Source organism: Scardinius erythrophthalmus (assembly GCF_964197995.2).
Source record: "Scardinius erythrophthalmus genome assembly, chromosome: 13".
Taxonomy (NCBI): Eukaryota; Metazoa; Chordata; class Actinopteri; order Cypriniformes; family Leuciscidae; genus Scardinius; species Scardinius erythrophthalmus.
Genome location: NC_138233.1, coordinates 15,601,962 through 15,623,936, shown reverse-complemented (window position 1 = coordinate 15,623,936; position 21,975 = coordinate 15,601,962). Strand labels below are relative to the sequence as shown.

At 39.3% G+C, this 21,975-nt stretch overlaps 1 protein-coding gene across 8 annotated transcripts in view; it reads left to right on the top strand.

Annotated features, from left to right (window-relative positions):
- Nucleotides 1-21,975, top strand: part of diaph2 (diaphanous-related formin 2) — a 481,157-nt gene that overhangs the window by 33,725 nt on the left and 425,457 nt on the right. For 7 of the 8 annotated variants that reach the window (XM_081382679.1, XM_081382682.1, XM_081382680.1 and 4 more), the window contains 2 exons: nt 12,877-12,981; nt 20,241-20,261. In XM_081382679.1, coding sequence (XP_081238805.1) covers nt 12,877-12,981; nt 20,241-20,261 — 126 coding nt within the window. The remainder of the gene's footprint in view (nt 1-12,876; nt 12,982-20,240; nt 20,262-21,975) is intronic. The other variant, XM_081382678.1, reaches the window with a different exon arrangement.

Here is a 21,975-nt window from a genome sequence, read left to right as displayed (position 1 = left end):
GTCGTTGATGCTAGAGGTCAGAGGAGAATGGGCCGACTGATTCAAGCTGATAGAAGAGCAACTTTGACTGAAATAACCACTCGTTACAACCGAGGTATGCAGCAAAGCATTTGTGATGCCACAACAACCTTGAGGCGGATGGGCTACAATAGCAGAAGACCCCACCGGGTACCACTCATCTCCACTAGGAAAAAGAGGCTACAATTTGCACAAGCTCACCAAAATTGGACAGTTGAAGACTGGAAAAATGTTGCCTGGTCTGATGAGTCTCAATTTCTGTTGAGACATTCAGATGGTAGAGTCAGAATTTGGCGTAAACAGAATGAGAACATGGATCCATCATGCCTTGTTACCACTGTGCAGGCTGGTGGTGGTGGTGTAATGGTGTGGGGGATGTTTTCTTGGCACACTTTAGGCCCCTTAGTGCCAATTGGGCATCGTTTAAATGCCACGGCCTACCTGAGCATTGTTTCTGACCATGTCCATCCCTTTATGACCACCATGTACCCATCCTCTGATGGCTACTTCCAGCAGGATAATGCTCCATGTCACAAAGCTCGAATCATTTCAAATTGGTTTCTTGAACATGACAATGAGTTCACTGTACTAAAATGGCCCCCACAGTCACCAGATCTCAACCCAATAGATCATCTTTGGGATGTGGTGGAACGGGAGCTTCGTGCCCTGGATGTGCATCCCACAAATCTCCATCAACTGCAAGATGCTGTCCTATCAATATGGGCCAACATTTCTAAAGAATGCTTTCAGCACCTTGTTGAATCAATGCCACATAGAATTAAGGCAGTTCTGAAGGCGAAAGGGGGTCAAACACAGTATTAGTATGGTGTTCCTAATAATCCTTTAGGTAAGTGTATATGAAACGCTTGCATACACATATACTATGTAGTCACTAGGGATGTCAATTTTCACAAATTCCCATGATCGATCGTCGTTTAAATTAACGATCAATTAATCGATTAATCGTTAGCCTTAATACTGCGATATGCATCAACTGCAGTGGCATGTGGCCAACAGCATGACAGGGTCTGCAAATGCTAATGTTCCTCACCAAATCAATTAGAATGGCTTTAAATATAAATAAAGGGCTAGTAGGATTGTAAAATGTTTTGATGTGATTGATAATTAAATTAATTATTTAATAATCAAATATAACTACTAATACAACGCGTCACCAACGCCGCCTCATATGCGCTAGAATGTGTGACTGTTGTGGACGCGCTCTTCCTGGAACAACTGCACGCGCTGAATGAATCTGCAACCGTTAAACTGGAGCACTTTGCTAGCACGTTATTTATCTAAAAGAAACGCATCCTATATGAGATTAATCAGATATATTTAAAATAAACATAATATTACAAATTATATCTGCACAAAATGACGCAAATTCATGCACAAGTGAACTTGAACTAAGTTACGTGCCATTCATTCAGAACTACTCATGTTGTGGACGCGCTCTTCCTGGAGCAACGCGACACGGCAACTAAACCCAAATAATTCACAATGTTTTATTACAGTATTGTTCTCTTTATAATGTTATGTAATATTACAGTCCCAATAGTCATTATTAGTCGTGCACTGCCGTTTGAGCTGCGCGCGCTGAAGCTGACGCTTTACTACAGTGTTCTTAACCAAATGCATCCAATATGAGATAAATCAGATATAGATAGGCATACACAAAATAAACAGTATTACAACTTACATTTGAACAAAACAAAAGGCTGCGAATGCACACGCAAACTTACATGATGATGAAGGTGTAAAATGGTCCCAAACATAACTCCGGCGCGCTCGCTTTACATGTTTCGCGGTTGAGCAGCGCGCCGCGCACGAAGACCTGATTAATCGATGATCGATAAGTTCTATCGATTAAATGTATTATCGACAATTAATCGATCGTCGATTAATCGTTGACATCCCTAGTAGTCACACATACATGCATACTGCTGAATGCTCAAACTAATACATATGAAATGCTCAGATGAGTATGTGCGCGGAGAGTTCCGCGCGTCTCGTGTGTTAGTACTATTTAGTATGTGTATGCAAGCGTTTCATATATGTGTGCGTGAATGAAGTTTGATTTAAACCCTAGACGGCGCCTCATAAACCAGAGCGTTTTCCCAACAGCGGAGCTAGTTGATAGATTCAACTTTTGCCATATCTGGCCGGCAAAACTACAAACTAGGGCTGCACGATTTGGGGAAAATGTCATATTGCGATAATTGAGGTCAATATTGTGATTACGATTGCGATATGTGATATAATAAACAAATGGTTTCATGAGTCAACTTGCTTGCTTCTCAAGGAAAATAAATGCACACACAGATTAGTGATAATCAGCCTAAAGAAAAAATTTCTTTAGTCAAGAGCAGTGAGTCTTTTTCTCTGTTCCCTTTGTTCTTTGATTAACTTTAGCGACAGTTTTTTTTTTTTTTTTTTTTTTGCATTTTAACAACAACAAAACATAATTTACATACAAGAGTACATCCATACATGTCAGGGGTAAAGAAAAATAATAATAAAAAAAAATAAAAATAAAATAAAAATAAAAATAAAAAAGAATAACTTTAGCGACAGATGTAATTAGTGGCTACTGTGTACTATCCCTTTAAGACCAGCCGCTGTCAGAGACGCGGATCTCACACGCGCCTCATTCTTTCACGAGTCATCACAACTCTTCATGTTCATCATAAGACTACTCTTATGTTAAGACACTCGACAAAAAGACATTTTGGCATAATTGTGTCTGTTATTGTTCGTTCAAGCTCGAAAGACAACTGTATTCTGTCATGCTGTTTTGTGCGCACGCACGATATTAGCGCGAGTCTTTCTGTCTGTCACAGTCAGGACATTCACAGGCAGCGCGTTCATTTTGGCATACATGTGAGTTGTTCGTTCTACCGCTAAAGAGAACTTGATACTGGCGCGTGTCTATCTGTGTGTGTGTGTGTGTGTGTGTGTGTATGTCTGTCAGGAGGACATTCACAGGCAGCTTGTTCTTTTATGTCTTATCGTGCATGAATGGTTTAAAAGCATTTGCATTAATAAGTGCGTTAACAGCGCTAATATAAAATATAAAATCGCAGCATTTTGCGTCATATAATCGCGTAGGCTTGACATCGCGATTGCGATTGCGATACGATTAATCGTGCAGCACTACTACAAACACATTTTCCTTTTTTAAGAATGACTTAGCACGTTCTTTGCTCTTTTCTCAAAGAAAAACTAAACTCCAAGTCATAGACTGTACAAAATATAACTTAACTCCAGGTCCTCTAGAGTCGCTGCCAAAGCCGATTTGAAAGACTGTTATGCAGCAGCAGCCACCATTCTTTGTTTTCAAGTAGCAGGGGGAACTGTCGCAACTCTGTCGTCATTATGTTAAGCCCGCCCCGCCTACTCTATACACGATGTGATTGGCCTGACCCAATTTAGGTTTTTGCAGCTCGAAAGTCAATGGAGAGTTGCTAGACTACCCTGGCTGCAAAATACATTTTGCTGCCGCTATGGTGCGTCTAGATTTCTAGGCTAGTGGAATATTATTACAAATTAAATTTTGTATTTATTTTAAAATGTAATCTGTTCCTGTGATTTCAAAGCTCAAGTAACATTTCTTATTATCAATGTTGAAAACAGTTGTGCAGCTTATTTTTTTGGAAACCTTGATACATTTTTTCAAAATTCCTTTGAATAGAAAGTTTAAAAGAACAGCTTTAATTTGAAATAGATCCTTTTTTTGTTTTGAAAATGTACGAATTTTTGTCACTTGATCAATCGCGTCAAATGCTTTCTTGCTGAATAAAAGTTTTAAATTAAAAACATTTCTAAACTTTTGAACACACGTGTATACTGTAGTTTTTTCTTTCTTTGTGGAACAGAAAATTAAATTAATGTTTTTTAATAAGTATTTTTGTAAATAATAAAAATAAGTATTTTTTGCCCTTTTTAAAGTGATAAATAGACTAAATTTAGGTCATCATTAAAAAAAAATCTTGTTCTGTGCTGTAGCTTTCAAATAAAATATTGCATATTTTGACACATTGCATCAGGCTAGACATCAAACATGGGTTCTATTGTTTCTTGGGGCACAAAATATTTGACATCAAACATGGTATTTATATCTGAATTGTTGTATAGAGGGAATCAATTCGTGGACTTGCAACGTGAGTACAATTATTTTAATGTGACAGCAGAACATATAGCTAAACAGTGTCCCCAACTGTCCAATTTTGCATTCACTCTTAATTTCCATTGATGTTATTGAACTTAGGAGGATAGGGTGTCTTTCTTCGAGCTTTAACATGTAAGATCTATGCCTCTCTTCCTCCTTTTTTCAAAAGTATTGTGGAAGTGACCAGGTGGCCTGGTCATATGTAGAACTGAGTCATGCAGCACATTGACTGCAATCGTCTTGCATTCTCTGACATGGTGGGCTATAATCAGTTTGATTTGTTCATTTGTTTAAATTGTTTGCCCCAATCTTTCACCCGTCAGAGACTCTTGGCCCTCCATATTTCCTCATTGCTTTAGTAACTGCCTGTCACTCAATTGCTGTTTTTGTTCTCCAGATAGCGGAACATTAAACCTAGGCTTCAATTTGCTGCTTTACAAGCCAGGCAGTTGTACAGGCCTAAAACATGTTGCACAGACTGGAATTGGCTTTTTGTATTGAAGGCATAATAATCATAACTAAACAATTGAGGGACAAATGATTTGCTGCCATTGTCATTGAGATTATAGATCAGTTCTGTTGGTCTCCATATAGGATAGATTCATGAGCCACAAAATAAAAGCACATCCAATCTAATATGAAACTGGGAGATCTTTCATACTCACGTTTCCCTCCTTCATACTCAAGGCACACACAGATATCGATTCACATCATCAGTGTTCAGGCTAAATTTGAGGTTTTTCTTCAATATATAATCTTGAAAGTATTGACCTAATGCAAATAAATACATACCCCCCCCCCCCCCCCAATGCACGCATACACACTTTAATGCCGGTGGGCAGATCTCTGAGATTGCAGTGTAGTGCATGGCTCGTGGAAGAAAAATAAGGGTACACTAATGTGGTCGGTCATCAAAGGGCTCTTGTAAACAGAGTAGCTCTTCGACAAATGAAAGCCCCAGCCCTTTGATGAACAGGGTTAGTGGCCATGGCACTAAGCATATGATATCCTCGCCTTAATGTGTGCACAACGAGAGAGATGGAGCCACTGTCGCCCTTCCATGCTATTGTGCGTGCATCCACGCAGCTGGACCCAAGGCCGGATAAATATGCACAGCGGTAAATCCTTTCATGAGCCGGGTGACGGCATGTTAAGACACGGGTGAGGGCTCTTAACGCGCCTCTCCTGCTGAGAAACAGCACTGGCAGGATGTGACATGCCAGCTCCTCCAGTTTGCATCATCATTCAGTCAACCACTGCTATTCCTCCAGCACCATTAACATTAAGACAGAGAGAGAAGCGCCTAGTCCGAAGAAGGACTCTGGGATTGATGAGGTCAGATCGTTACCCCTGCAGATGCAATCACCCCCCTAACTACTCTACATCCTCTCTCTCCAAGCTATACTCTGGCAGCGTTCTGTCAACTCACTCGGTTGCTATTTCTCCATTCTTCTTCAGTGTCTAATAGTTTTGGGGGATGTCCAACGTACTTTTGCCTTCTGTTGCGTGTACTTTAGTTATTAAGTAAAAGTGGCCAGATGAACTTAAATATCAGTGGCAGCATAATTGTGTCAATCCTGTTCCCTTTCTTCCAGATTGAAGGAGAAATAGCTTCTGCTTGAACTTCGCTGGATCCTCAAAAGTACATTTGGCTTATTTTGATGAATGGCACTTTAAGTAATGTGTTCTTCCGGCTGTCCTTACATTCCTAAGCGGATTGCTTCGATTTTGGAGAAATCCCCAGAATCTCACTGCAAAATAACCCAATTGACTAAGATCAAACATGAAAAATTATGCCTTTGTTCCTCCAGGAAACTTGGCCACTCTCCACAACAATTTAAAGTGAGAGACAAATCTACTGATTTCCATTTTCCTGGAACCCCTTCTCGTGCCCTTGGTTGATCAGACTTGCATTGTGCACACTGTGTTCTTTTAGTTTTAATGGTCTGTATTGGTAACTGCATTGTTCCTGTGGATGACTTTATGAAGTTTCCCGAGCACTGAGATTAATAGAGCTTCAAGTTAAGAGTATGAATGAAACTGGTCTCACATTGCAGCTGAAGAGGAAGAAAAGGTACTTATTTATATCTTTGCATTAGTGGATCCGACTGCTTGCGTAAAATTATTCAGTTATGCCAACCCTGGCCTTTGATTTAATAATTCCAAGCTTTGAGGACATAATTAATCATGATGGGTAAATCATGCTGTAGAGCGAGAACTGGATTAAAGAGCCAATTAAAGGTGCTCTAAGCGATGCCATGCATTTTTTTAGGCTGAATTATTTTTTGTCACATACAGCAAACATTTCCTCACTATCCGCTAGCTGCCTGTCCCCTGAACACACTGTAAAAAAACGCGGTCTCTGTAGACAGCCCAGGCTCCACAAAAGGCAACAACGGGATGGGATGAGGAGGAGGGAGGGAGGGTTGAGCTAGCCTCTGTTTTGTTTGACAATACTTTGAATGTCAACAAGAAGTGACGCCACCCAACATTGTTCAGAGCACCTTTAAGACGCCACATCAACAGGGCTCACTGATTGATTAAAGGCCTTGTTTCACGTGAGGGGAAAGGAGAGAGAGACAGTGGTTTGATATAAAACTGTTGAAATTTTCCTCTTTGAAAAGATGTCCTTCACTTTATCACTAATTTAACATGTGCTTTTAGGAACATGTGGTAAAAACACTAGAGGTCGACCGATTCATCGGTTTTGCCGATTAATCGGCACCGATAGTTGATTGGTGGAACTATCGTTATTGGCAAAAATACATACCGATAGTTTTTCCTGGTTGCGTCCGTTTTTGGAGCGGCTGAGAAGCGCTCGCTGTCATTCATTACACAGTAAGAGAGAGCTGAGAACAGGCACGGCGCCAGGATTTTTTCTCTACTGGTGCTAATGGGGAGCTGGACCGATACGTGTGGGTGCTTAGAAAACAATTGATTTTCATTACTTAAGTTACTCTATAATATAGAGGTTCTTGTTTTTTCAATAAAAACAGCTATGATACACAGCACTTTAACTGGATTTGGCCAAAGAATAGTCAACAAAATAAAATATTACATTATGTAAGGGACTGTTCGTTTTTTATTTAAGGGGTCACTGGAGGAGTTTTGAGATAAATTGTCAAAAAAGACTTGACCCTCCCTTCGCCAGCAATACATTTTTCTATGACCCTCCAAAATGATTGTGAAAAAAGACATGACCCTCACCCTCCCCAATAATTTATTGATTAGACTACTTCTGTACTGGTTTGCGCTTGGCAAAGATGTTCAGATAGTCCTTGTTTTTACAACTATGACAATTAAAGCACGTCCAGAACAGGGATAACACATTCTGACCAGCACTTCGCTTGTGCATTCACGTCATTTTGTGCAGATATAAGTTGTAATATTAAGTTTGATGTAATATAAATATCTGATTAATATCAAATAGGATGCGCTTCGTTGATTTAAACAACCTGAAATGTTCTTCAGTTTCCCGGTGCTCGTTCTCTTCAGCTTCAACGCACGCGATATAACAGCAACGCAAAACATTAAAAGCTATGATTGGGACTGTCATATCATTATAATTGTAGCCTATACACTATTGTAATAAAAAGTTGTAAATTCTTTGGGTTTACTGTAGTTGCATTCTTCAGCAACCGTTGAGTTGATTAACCTTCTAGCAAAGCGATTCAGTTTAATGTTCGTTCTTCAGCTTCAGCGCGCGCCGCTCAAAAAGCAATGATGTCATTTTGAAACAGTAAGCCATCAGCCTAATATTAAAGAGGTTTACTATTACGGTAATATTAAAAATATTTATTTTTTCCCCCAAAACAGTGATGCGTTATTATTAATAACTAGCACTTTTTTGCTCTCGTATGATTTTCATCAACAATATGGTTTGATTAAAGTAATTTCCTTATTGTGCAGAGGCGATTCCATTTTATTTATCCATGGCACATGCATTTTTCTTTATTATGAAACCTTATTATAAAGTGTTACCATTTTTTAATAAAGAAAGTTAGCCATAGGAATGTAAAATTAATTTTATAATAAAGTTGTCAGAAATTCGAGCAGGTATTAATGTTATGTTACTTACATTTGACTTATGTTCCGAACTTCCTACCGTTTCTGCTGTTGGTTTGAGGCAACGTGAAAACTTTGAGCTAGTCATTCCAGCTTCATGTCAGTGACGTTACTTCGCAGCGGTAGATTTTTACACTCACAGGACAGGGCACTGCACTTATTCACAATCACAAAAGTTCATTATTTGCTCGTGCTTTAAAGCTTTGCCGGGTAAACATTTCATTGGCGTTCTGTTCTGACCGTCTATGGTTCTGACATGTTGCATTTTTTTCTGAGCACGTACGTACGCGCGCGCGCACTGTCAAACGATTTTTGTTGGGTCAGACCAGGCGGGAAGGAAGTCGACCGGAAGTTGAAGCCGACCGCGTGCCACCATCTTGTAGCAGAACTTCACCTGCAGTTAGCATCCCATTGACTCCCATTCATTTTGGCGTCACTTTGACAGCGAATAACTTTACATCTGAGGCGTTTGAAGACTCCATTTGTCCATTATTTGTTTCTAAAGAAACACGACAATGTATAAAATGATCCATTACCTTGTAGCTTATGTTATGGCCCCGTAGAAGCAGTTTTTGTAAAAGTAGGCTAACGATTGCGTCATAACCACGCGACTCTCTGTCGCACAGTAGAGAGATTACCGTATGGACGGGAGGAGAAGCTCGCGGGCAATCGGGGGGACGTAGAGGCAAAATGACAATATAATTAATCAGAATACCTAGCAAAAGTTTCTCCTGCTCCTAGCTCATGGACAGCTCCTACTCACTCTCCGTCTCTGCAAGTTTCGGAAGGGAATGATTCAGATTTCTCTTGGCACAGCTACTAGAAGACAGACGGGTTGCTCACGTGGTCCGTGTAACGCTTTGCTCGGTTTGAGTCTGCGCGTCAGGAAAGGAAGCGCTAAGAAATCGCTAAAAATGGGCTTCACTTGTCTCAATTGAGTTCCAGTGGGGTCGCTGTGTCCATTTCTTTTACTGTCTATGGGTCAGACCCATCTCCTAGTGATGGGGGGCCGAGACTGAGAGAGCTACATGGAATATGCACCTAACAAGCCACTTGGAAATTTAGCTGCTTTCATGAATACAAAATGTAATATTATAGTTGGCTAGATGCTGCACCGGATTTTTGCGTGTTGAGGTCAGATGTACTCCGGTACGAACTAAGAGCGCGGGTCTTTTGCCCCCTGGTTGCGTGGGCTTAACTGGGGCTACACAGATTTTTGACGGGGCTTTAGCACCCCCAGAGCCCGTCTACGTCAAGCGGCAACCTCCCCGTCTCTCTCTTGAAACCAACACGGAAGTGAGTTAAACTGCAATTCATTGACTGGCCGCTTGGCCTGGCTGCAGAAGTGAGTCAAATCTGTATCTCCCTCATGTTAAAATTACCAACTTTACAGCAGAAAAAAATATGTTTACAGCCTGGATCTCTATGTGGCTTTGGTCTATACAGCTAATTTTGCCCTTCATAACAACTGTGAGGGGGGTGAAATATTTTATAACTCGTCCGTTTAGTTGATTAATATTTAAATTTAAGGGTGTGGCCAGTGGCCACTTGAGTGACAGATGGATTGCCGCTGTCAGTGCTGGCCGTTTGTCTGCTGTTACTAGCCGTCACTTCACCTCAGCAAATGTTAGCTGCTGAACTTGCCATCTCTGCAGTGTTTGTGCTTTTTTTCGGGATTATTTCATACAATTTAATACTTGGATACAAAGCCCACGTCTTTGGATTCCGTCGTTATCGTTCGAGAGAACAACCAGCGCTGTATTTCAGTTGTTTTCCTCCGTGAACCTGCACTAATGGATGTCTGACAATTTCGTTGCTTTTTGGGGTTTTCAAATTTAAAACGTCAATAAATGCTCGTTCGTTCTGCTCTCACGGAACAGATGGATTATAATATGCTTAACGTTATGTACCGTCAGATGAAATCATGCAGGCGTCGGCGCTTTCTCCGTCCATGCAATAAATGCACATGAATGAGCGCGGATTTTCTAGCGCATTTACTTGCACTTCAAAGGTAATATGGTAATAAAATGGTTTAACCCATTTGAGAGACGGCCAAAATCAGAATTTAAAATGGACTGAATAAGCTCTCTACGAACTTTCGGACCATGAAAGAGTAACGGACATGTATGCACATAAATCACTGTCACACACAAACACTCTCGAAGTAATACACAGTCTCACTTGTAGCCATGTCTTTTAACTATTATAATATTTCGAAGGGCAAAAATAGGAAAGTTTAATTGGCTTTACATCATCAGCTAACTCGATCACGTCGAGCTAGGTGATTTCAGATAGCTAGCCAGGCTCCTCAACTCCACTCACGCCCCGCCTGTTTGCCTATTTTCTGTTATCCGGGAGTGACGCAAGGCCAAGATGGCGACGGCCGGCTCCGCCCACTTTAGGCTTCAAAAATGCTCTTCAGAAACCTACGGGTGACGTCAAGGACACTACGTCCATATTTTTTTACAGTCTATGGTCTACGTACATTCTCTGGCACCCCCTAGCCCCGGTGTAGCGCCGTGGCATCATGCAGTACAAGAGCGGCCTCTAGAGGTGTAATAAAAACTATCACTGATGCCTCGTGTTGTTTATTTCGACACGTGATGCTGCGTGCTGCACTGAGAGCACATGCTGCGTGGAGAGCGATCAGATGCGCGTTTAAACCACCGACAGCTAAAAGGTATTTTTTCATACCATTATAAAGCGATTCATTTTTTGACTAAATGCTGCATTAGTAGAGAAAGAACAGCACAACAGTTTGTTTGTTTGCCTTCGAGGCTGAGAGGACGCTAACATTAGTAGTACCTCAAGCGGTTAAAACACTGACAAAAATAAACTAACGTTAATGCTGCCTTCACGTGCTATGGAAAAGATGATATTTTCCACTTGTGAACTGGTATTTACCAGTGTGTTGTGTTCAAGTGCTTTTGTTGTCGTAATGTAGTACCTGCAAGGTCTGTGTCAGTAGAGTATATTTTTTATCTTTACTAAAAAAACAAACAAAAACAAAACGTAAATGTGGTGCTTTCTGATGATTAAAACATAATTAATAATTAAAAAAAAATAAAACATGACATAAAATGATTAAATATGAACCAAGGAAATTGCGGCGAAGTTGAAAATTAAGTGTTAACGCTTTATATTACAATCGTTAATGACACAACATTGTATAGGCAACAAAAACTATCCGCTAACAGTATTCATGAGTCATGACTCTTGCGTTGCTCTCCGCCATTTTGAAAAGGTCAAAGGTTATCTCATCTCGGCAACTCGTGCATCAAAATATTCTACGAGTTGCCCAGTGGAAAATACCACATGAGGGGGTGTTCATGTTCATTTTCCATGTCGGCTTTTGGTATTTACCATAATTACCATAGCACGTGAAGGCACCATAAGTCCGACCCGAATGTTTAATGTCACAATTGTTAACATCTATTTGCATTAGCTTATATCCAGCTAGTCACTTTTATGCATTAACTATGCAGAGAAGTTGCATATTTAAAGCTGGAGACGTAAGATATCAAAACGATATGTTCATACAGCCGATAGAAACATATAAACAAATCAGAAAAGCATTCGATTTCGGTTATTTTTTCATCATCACTTTAATACATATTTTGTTATTTTGATTAGATAATCATCAAGTGTTTATAAAATAGAAGCAAAAGTGTGAGACTATACATGTAATATTTATGTCATTTCAATGCTCTGGCGTTGTAGATATTTAAAGTTGGCCATCTTTAAGCATGACTGTTTGGATTTATATGAAATGATAACACTTACAATAAAATTCCATATGTAACATTAACTAAGGTTAATAACTGCTGTATAAGGATTGTTCATTGTTTGTTTGTTAATTAAAATGTAGTAATACATTTTTAAATAAAGGTTTTTATTTGTTAACCATAGTTTGTTTACCATTTGTTAACCATCAAACTAACATGAATGATCAAGGTGCAATTTGTTTTTATCCAGTATCAATTTTAAAAACTATCGGTTGATTAATCGGTTATCGGCAAGTATGGACGTTACCAAGAGTCAGTTTTCAAAATTGGCATCTCTCTCTCTCTCTCTCTCTCTCTCTCTCTCTCTCTCTCTAAAAATGTTACATTCAATTAAAAATAAATAAATAATAAATAAATAAATCTTGATGAAAAGATGTACATGTAACTTTGAAATCAACAACCCTCACCCTTTCCTCCTTGAGTATTTTCATTTGTCTGTCATTTTTTTCTTCTTTGCCGACACCCACACATTCATGGGTCTCATTTGAAAGCAAAGAACACAGTCCCTTTTTCCTTCACCAGAGGGCAGCAAGGCTCCATAGAAATGCATCCTGGGTGTATCTTCGGAGAGAGGCTCTTTGTTGCACATACGACATCTCCTTGACTTGTCATGGAATTGATAAACATATATAAAGGCTTTATGACTCACTCTAACCTTGGTTCTATAGGACAGTGTCCTTAGTGTGATCATGAATGTGCTGTGAGAACAAATAGCAGATTTTAATGATTTAAAAAAAGATTACATTTATGTTTTTTATTTATTAATATATTTAAAGTGTATTATAAAATTAAACATATATATATATTTTTTTTGTGTGTGTGTGTGTGTGTCCATAGGAGGACATGAACCTGAATGAAGAGCGTAAGGCCCCTCTGCGAGGAAAGGACCTGAGCACCAAACGAGAGATGGTGGTCCAGTACATATCTGCCACGGCTAAATCTGTAAGTGCACCGCGACACTGGGGCGGTCGGTCTTAGAAAGAGAGAGAAACAGACAGAGGAGAGAGTGGGGATGAACCACATGACGAGACACTACGGAATAATGAGCTTAACCTGATCTGCTTTCTGCCTCTCTTGCTAAAGCCCCAAATCTTTGATTGCCGCCTCCTTTAGCTCTTTTATTTATTATTTATTCTGATTTATTTATTTTGTATTTTTTCCCCTCTCACCTTTTTTTTCCTGGGTGCTCATCAGGCTGCTTTTGTTGTATTGCACTTTCCAAAAGCTTCATATTGCCGGGGATCAAGTTTTCATTAGAATTTGGTACGCATCACTGTCTCTGCTCGGTAAGCTGAAACATGGCTCTTTCATCACCGTAGATGAATAAAGGCTGGAACGCCACCGCCTCGCGGGGTAATCCAAGGCTTTTGGGGCGAATTCTCTTCATTCCCTTTATGAAGTAGGTCCTGCAGAGGTTAGACTCCACGTAAACACCAATGTTCCCCTCACCCGCTCTGTGGGCGGCTCCTCTGGCCAGCCTTCAGCGTCCGTTTTCATTAGCTTTCCTCTCGGCCATGATAATTAACCAGCATTATTAATAATGATGTTAATCAGAGATGATTGAATTCTGCAGCAGTGAGCCACACATATTAGTATTGTAGTCTCAAAGTAGGAAGGGTGGAGGGGGTTCCTGTCTCTGTGTACCCCTGTAGTCCCCTCAGCACTACCAGAGGCACTCACCAGCAGCATGTCAGTGTGGAGGCAGAACACAGCGCTCTGACTAGCAAGGAGGAGGTTGGGAACGTGTGCTCTCCATTCTAGGGATGAGATGTGCTTTTATGTGATAAGAGATGTTTAACACAGGCACAACACACTTTTCCCTGTAATGCTCAACTTTAGCACCCAGAGATCTCCTCCTACTCCTCCTCTTTTAAACATTCAGCTCAAGCTACTAACCAAGCTGCATACCATATCTGCATACTGCTGATTATGTGGGAGTAGCACAAATATTCAGCCTTGTACAAATGATACTGCTGTTTTTTAAATATTGTTGAATTATATGACACAATTAATGTAACTTAATTAAGCCACTGAAAAAAATATTTTAAAAAGTCTTAAAAATGTATTTTTTTTAAAAAAAGTGCCCTTGTTGTTTATGGATATTTTCCTATTTGTCAAAAAGCGTTTGTGTCTTTCTGCTGACAAACTATTAAAGTCAACATGAAACAGAATATAGCCGCTTTTCCACCGTCGGGTCGAATGGTTCTAAGAACGTTAAGGAACGGTTCCAGTTATGTTTCCACTTGAGCCTGGTTCGGCACGGCACGATTACAAACCGTTCTCAGCTCGGAATTCTCAGCACTATTAGCTAGGCCTAACGTGACGTGACGTCGCCACTCAGGGTTGGTCACTTGTCTGTTGCCTGGCTACCAGTTTCACTGTAGCTTGCAATCACATATGAAGGACTAAAAATGACAGAACGAAAAATAAATAAATAAATAAATAAAAGTAGAAATAAATAAATAAATGCAGAAATAATAGTAAAAATAAATACATTTTGGTAATATAAATGGCTATTTCTGTATTTTTACATGTATTTATTTATTTATTTATGCATTTCTATATGTATTTATTTATGTATTTATACATTTATTTATATATTTATGTATTTATATATTTATTTATTTATATATTTATATATGTATTTATTTATACATTTATTTATTCCTACATTTATTTATTTCTGTATTTCCACATTTCTACATTTATTTATTTCTGTATTTCCACATTTCTACATTTATTTATTTCTGTATTTCCACATTTCTACATTTATTTTTCCCTGCGCATGTATGCTAATTGACCAATGGCTAACCACGCCCCCTCCACTCACTCAGTCAACATTCGGTAACAGGCGCTTTGGCAGCTGTCAGTAGGATACATTTCACAGGAGGCAATTGATGATTTTTTGGAGACAGAAAGATTATATATCATCTCGATGTCACCAAAAGGGCCTTAAATATGCATCGGAGGGTTATATTAATAATTTTATTGTTGAGAAGGTCGATAAGCTTCAGCTCCAGAACAAAGATTTACAGTTCACAGTGTAAACGTTATAGTTTGGTGCTATTTCGCTTCAAATGCTCGCTTTATACGCGCGTCCTATTCGCTTTGGATTCAAAATGTTCAAGCGTCGAACTAGACGCGGATACGCGCGAATTTGACGCCCTATTCGCGTTTGGTGGGAGCGCAGAATAATGGACAGGCTGCGATGTCAAGATTGCATTGCTGGAATGTGTGTGTGTGTGTGTGTGTGTGTGTGTGTGTGTGTGTCAGAGAGCGGGCGCCGGGGCGCGATCGAACAGTGGAAACATAAAAACATACTCCATTTTGTTCATACAGGACATAATTAAAACTGCAAAGTGTTTAGCCTACTTATATTTGTGTAAAACACAACATTGTGCTTTTGTCAAACTGTAAACTCTTGTCAAACTGTAACCTACAACTGTCACCCAACCAAAATCACACACACACACGCTGTTTTAAAGCCAAAATGACAAGAAAAAAACATAAAAACGAATGAAAACTGATAACCGCAATGCATTGCAATGGACGAGGAAGCAGAGAACGTCCAAGTGTATTGGGTTAGCTATGCGTACTGTGATTGGCTCATCGCTTTTGGGGGCGTGGTTAGCCAATAGCCATTGGTCAATTAGCATACATGCGCAGGGAAAAATAAATGTAGAAATGTGGAAATACAGAAATAAATAAATGTAGAAATGTGGAAAAACAGAAATAAATAAATGTAGGAATAAATAAATGTATAAATAAATACATATATAGATATATAAATAAATAAATAAATATATAAATACATAAATATATAAATAAATGTATAAATACATAAATAAATACATATAGAAATGCATAAATAAATAAATAAATACATGTAAAAATACAGAAATAGCCATTTATATTACCAAAATGTATTTATTTTTACTATTATTTCTGCATTTATTTATTTCTACTTTTATTTATTTATTTATTTATTTTTCGTTCTGTCATTTTTAGTCCTTCATAATCACATACAGTCACACAAACAAAATTAAATCCTGTTCTCTCAATCAGTTCTAAAAGCCACAGTAAAAAGATACGACTTCAAACTAGACTTAAAAGCATCCACAGATGGGAAAGATTTAATGTGCATTGGAAGAGGGTTCCATAAGCGTGGAGCTGCCACAGAGAAAGCCCTATCACCCTTTGATTTGAATCTAGTTTTAGGAACATGATCTCATACTACTTGTGTTTTGATAAGGTATCAAAAGGTCAACAATTTATTTTGGGCCAATACCATGCAACACTTTAAAAAGCATCAACAAAACCTTAAGCTCAGTTCCCAGACAGCAACATAGTGTCGGTCCAGTCCGGCCCATCCGGTAAGCATTCAGATCAACATTCAGATGTGGCCCGGATCTGGGCCGACACTACGTTGCTGTCTGGGTTCTGAATTTTATAGGCAGCCAGTGTAAAGAAACCAAAACTGGGGTAATTCTCTCTCTCTTCTTTGTACGAGTCTAAAGTATGGCCGCAGCATTTTGCACAAATTGTAGATGGGATAATTGACCCGGGCTGGATCGTCACGAAATGGACCGGTTAAGCAAAGAGAACGTTTTGGCCCGACAGTAGAAAAGCGGGATATATTCGTCCATTTAATTATATTATGTGATGTGTTTCCTGGTGAAATAGAAAAAAAAAACTGTAGGATTGAGGGGAGGGATTGAATTTTTTTAATAATTAAATTTGAGAATTGTTATTCATATTCCTGCAGTCATGCAAATATCATGAATTATATAAATTTCTGTAGTAAAATGTTCTAGTTTCATTGGCCATAAATGCCCTCGATTTTAATTCCATGTTGACTTCAACAATGTTCTAAAATTTTACATTTAGCATGAGATGGCAGGAATTTTTTGCATCACAATTTGTACCTAAAACCTGCACATTCTGTTCACTCTCGGAATCATTGTTCAAATTAATTTTATTTGTATGTTGAATAGCTACTAAGGGTGTTATTGAGTTGTGAGTTGCTTGGACTAATGCTGACAACCACACACTGACACATGTCCAGAAAGTCTCTGCTGTGCTGTCAGTCTCTGTCTAGCATTGGGGCAATGTCCTCTCTTTGGTTGGCGAGTGGGAGTAATTAAGTGGTGGTCTGACGGTAGAGGAGGCCCGTGGTCTCCGCTTGAGCCGCTGCAGGTGTAATTTAGCAGGGGTGAGCGAGGCCAAGAGCAGACCGCACGGAGACGGCCTCTGCACACCTCCGCATTAATAACCCAAACCCGTCTAAATAAAGGAAGGGATAGTGGAGTCCATCCATCCCACTTAATCTGCTTGCTATCTCCCCGAGTGTGCCGATCTGCCTACAGTAGATTGTGTTTCAGCACACAGCTTTACAGAGCAAATATTAGTGGGAAAACAAACCCATCCGATCCACTCCTGTCGCAGCCTGCCTGCCTGTCTGTCTGTGTGCGGCAGACTCCCACAGCTCCTGCCTGGCAGGAGGGCAGAGCGATGAAATAAAAGAAAGACTGAAGAATAGAGAAGTTTCACACCAGCGATGTCTGTCCTCTTTGATAGCTCAGATATTATTGCTTGTGTGACAGAAAGTTAAAGCTCCCGTGGTTCACAGTTCCTTTTATTATTTACAGCCAACACCTTTTCCCTGGCAACACATTTATGCATGCTTTCATTATATTATATGGTCACACCTTTTTTTTTTTTGTACACACTGAACATTTTTTAACAGCTATTTGCCAAAGAAAAGTAATGTATAAAATGCATATTTATTATATTTATTAAGTCCTTTGCATGTGTTTTTTATTTAGTTGTTATTTATTTATTTATTTATTTATTTGAGATCCAAGCATTTTCTTCTTGGAGGCACCCGCTTGAGTCCTTCTGCATGCACAGCTAAGAGCTCTTACCACACTTTCCAGGGGGTCTCAGTATGAGGCTTTTAAATGACTGCCTTCGCCACTATAAAGTCTTATTAAGAGAAAGCGCCTTTACATTTAAATATACAGCCCTCTTAAGTATATACATACTACTCGCAAAAAAAGAAATCTTTTTAAAATAATAACAACAGATGTTAATACAAATATTTGTAGTTAAAAAAAGAAGATGATTTTACCTAATTTTAAATACTAAACATCTTAATTTTGCAGTGGATATGTAACCTGACCATAACATACAGCCACATACAGTGAAAACCAATGTTGCCTCGCTGCTTTGCAGATATCCTTGGCCATTAACTTTTCATGAAATGCTTTCTCGCTTTTTCAGTCTCTGACAGGTGTCATTGTCCTCATGAGTGCCAAAGCATGTCTTTAACTAGTCATTTCTCTCTTGCTCTGCCAGTGTTATGAAAAGCTTTGACTTTGCTTTACTCTTTCGCACTTAAATGAAATGATTCATGCAAGGAACAGAAATCTTCTAGGCGGGGTCTTTGAGGGGGAAGGAAACAATGTTGTACCCAAGATATTCATGTGAACATTGTCACTATTGTGGTATTACAGAGACGTGGAAACTAAATTACAGCACAAGTTCTTGTAATAGTTTATGACAGTTCCTGAGAGATGATATGATCCTGTCTAGAATGCAGGAGCTAATAATAAATAATTAAATGAATAGATTTGTATCATGGAGCATTTGATGGTCATGAGAAGAGCAGGAACGAGGATATAAATACCCATCCCTTGATAAGATGACATTTCTTCTGAAGTTTGTTTACAGGAGCTACTTCATAATAGAGCTCCTTTATAATTAGCATATTACATGACTGCCTAATTCTGCATTACAACAATTACCATCATCTGGTTTAAGTTTTCATTTTTTTCTGCTCTTCATGCTCCTCAGGGATTGACAGCATTAATACCACAGTAAAGTGACAATGAGGTGTTGTTTTGTGAAATTTGTGTAAATTGATGTTAGCAGCAGCTTTTCCCCTCAGGCTCCTCCCTGACAGTTCTTTATGTGGTTTCAAGATAATGTCTGCTCTTTTGATCAGGCTGCAATAAAAATACAAAATTCATCAAACCCAGCCAAAATGGTGCTAACAATACTTGGCAGTCACCCAGCATGTCTGGTGAAAGCACAAGCAGGTGACTTTTTGTTTAGGGTCAAGACCCAAACCCTTAATGATTTGTTTGAGCATATTTTCCAGAGATGCACAAAATTGGACTCGAAAGTAGCACTCTCGATCAAAAGGTTGCACTGTTAAAATTGACTTTATTATTGTCATAAACCTTAACCTAAAAATGGGATTGTGGGAGTTTGTTAAAACAAAGGACATCTATGTTAAAAGAAAGAGAGCAGATCAGATTTAAAAACTACCACCTCCAGTTTTGTATTATTGAAGTGAGAATAGTGCTCATTTCAGTACAATGCCTTTCAGTTGTAGAACAAATCATGCTCCCAGAAGAAAACCTTCCCCTAGATATTGAGCCTAGTAATTGTCATTACGGCTTGGCCAAGAAAAAAAACATGCTGACTTCATCGAGCTTTGAGCCATGTATAATTTGACACTTGATAGAAACTACCAGTGACATTTGATTGATTTTTGGCCTATGGAGGCATTTTAGGAGGCCATCTGCTCATGAATAAAATACCATGTTGGGGTTAATTTAGTAAAAATCTACTAGATTCATACAGAATGTCATTGAGTGCCGATCCCCTCTGGATTTTTTTATTGACTGTCAAAAATGCCCTTAATATAGAAACTGCTTGATTGTCCTGAAGTAATGATTTGCGGATTGAAAACAAAAGATTGTTGAGACTGAGTTTTTATTTTATTTACTTTAAAACATGACATTTTCACATCAGTCGTTTCACACATCAATCATTTCACCAGCCTTCCCCCCCCCCCCCCCCTCCACAGTCTTCAAAGCCAATGAGCAAACAGAGAGATGCTTTTAAAAACTCAATCGGAGATCAATTCATCATGATCCTTAAGTTCCAAGCAGTCATCAAAATGGCAGACATTGTCTTTAGTGTCCGTCTAAACCCTCTCTCTCTCCACCTTGTTAAGTGTGTAATTCTCAGCTGACTAAAGCAGCGTAGCAGAGAGGGCCAGTGTGATAGTGATTTAAGTATAAGCTCTAATACTTTAGCAGGGTAGTACCGCAGAGATTCTGGCCTACTAATGATTGTGCTGTTTGTGTCTTTTTGCACATTAACTTCCCTCCGCTGACCGCTGCATGCAGATAACTGGGAGCAAAGTTGCGGTAAGTAAAAAAAATATTTGTCTTTCTCTCTCTTCCCTCCTTTTTTTGTTTGTTTTAAATATCTAGAAAAGTAATTTCTATGGCTTTAGATTTTTATTTTATTTTCAGCATTAGTGTAGTTTATAGGCTATAATTTGAAAGTTCTCCCCCCCCCCCCTCCCAATCCCTGCATGGAAATTGCACATTTGGAAATGAGTGATTTCTCAATTGTGCTCTCCAAGAATAAACTAGAACCTTTTTTTGTCAGTTTAAGCAGTTTTTCTTTGAAATGGATCACTGCCTAACACATATTAGCATTTAAATATTGTAACACCAAGGATGAGCAATAGTTTTTAGGCAAATAATCATAATCTGTAATCTAATCTGTTTATTCTAATGTTCTGTATCTAAATGGGTTTCATTGTGTTCATTCTTCCCCCCAGACAGCATACTGAGAATGTATCACTTAATTAGATTTTCCCACACACACACGTTCCGTGATTGAACAGTGGAAAATAAATATTGAGTGCGCCCCCCTACCCCCATCCTATAAATACGTTCCATTTTGCAGTGGGACGTTCAGCACAACCCATTTGCAAAGCCATGTCTTTGTCCCTGTAACATTACAGCATGTCACTATTGTTTCTGAAATGTTCATAGCTGCTCATGTTGTTTATTGTCACTTACTTTCGCCCCTCGCCCCCACTTTCTCAAAAATGATGGTAATAATCTTTATAAATATATACTGTCTGGGAGATGGCAATGTTTCCTCATTTCACAGCTCTGTAATGCGGTAATTGCACACTGGCTTTTACTATTTCTCACGTAGTGCGGTAGCATAGCCCATATGAGGCTGCTTGTTATTTGTTTTATTTTATTTATTTAGAGGGGCTCCGTTATTGCCTCCGCAAGTGTCACTTGTCATTTAAAATGCTGTTTTATTGTGTTGCTGGAGCTATGAGAAAGGCCTGTAGATGTATGTGAGGAAGCTTGAAGATAAGGAAGCACAGGTAAATGTTATTTACAATACAGCAATAAGCTGCCGCAATAGACCCATTTATTTGCAGCGAGATGGCCCGTTCATTCAATGCTTTCATGCCGCTTGGCCTAGAATTGTGTCGAGTGAAATTTCTGTAACCTGTCAGCAATAAAACCTGCTTGATTTGATGAGCATAGAAGTATGTTTTGAATGTTGCATCATTTCTCAGGGCAGAGCAGGAAAGTTACTTTGGGATCGGCTTTATTGAAGAACTGTCTGACAGTGTGCACCCCAAACAAGTCCATTCCTTTTTGAAGTTTCTCGCAGTTCAGAGGTTGCTGAACTTCCGCCATTCCGTCTGATTTCTCTGTGCACTTCCTGTGGATGGGGGAGTGTGAGGGTTTGCAGGGAAGCTGTCAGCTCTTTTATTCACCCTGTTTCTGTTTCTCTCGTTCCCAATATCCCACCTTTATTGGGTTTTATTGTGGAAGGTAGTTTTTTTGTGACCAAGATGATGCCCTCTTGCTGGGCAGATTGCGATTTTCACGCTGTCAATGTGGTTTGGAGGTAGACCGACCTGCCTGAGCCGCGTCTCCCTCAGTGATGAAATCTCTCCAGCACGCTCTCTCGCAGGGCTCAAATTCGCTGGTCAGCGTGTCCGCATGCTGCTGAGTCACATGCGCCTCAGCAGTTTGTATCAGCGCAGCCTGCTGGTGGTGATGATGATGATGATGGTGACTTGAGGGGGCGTGCATG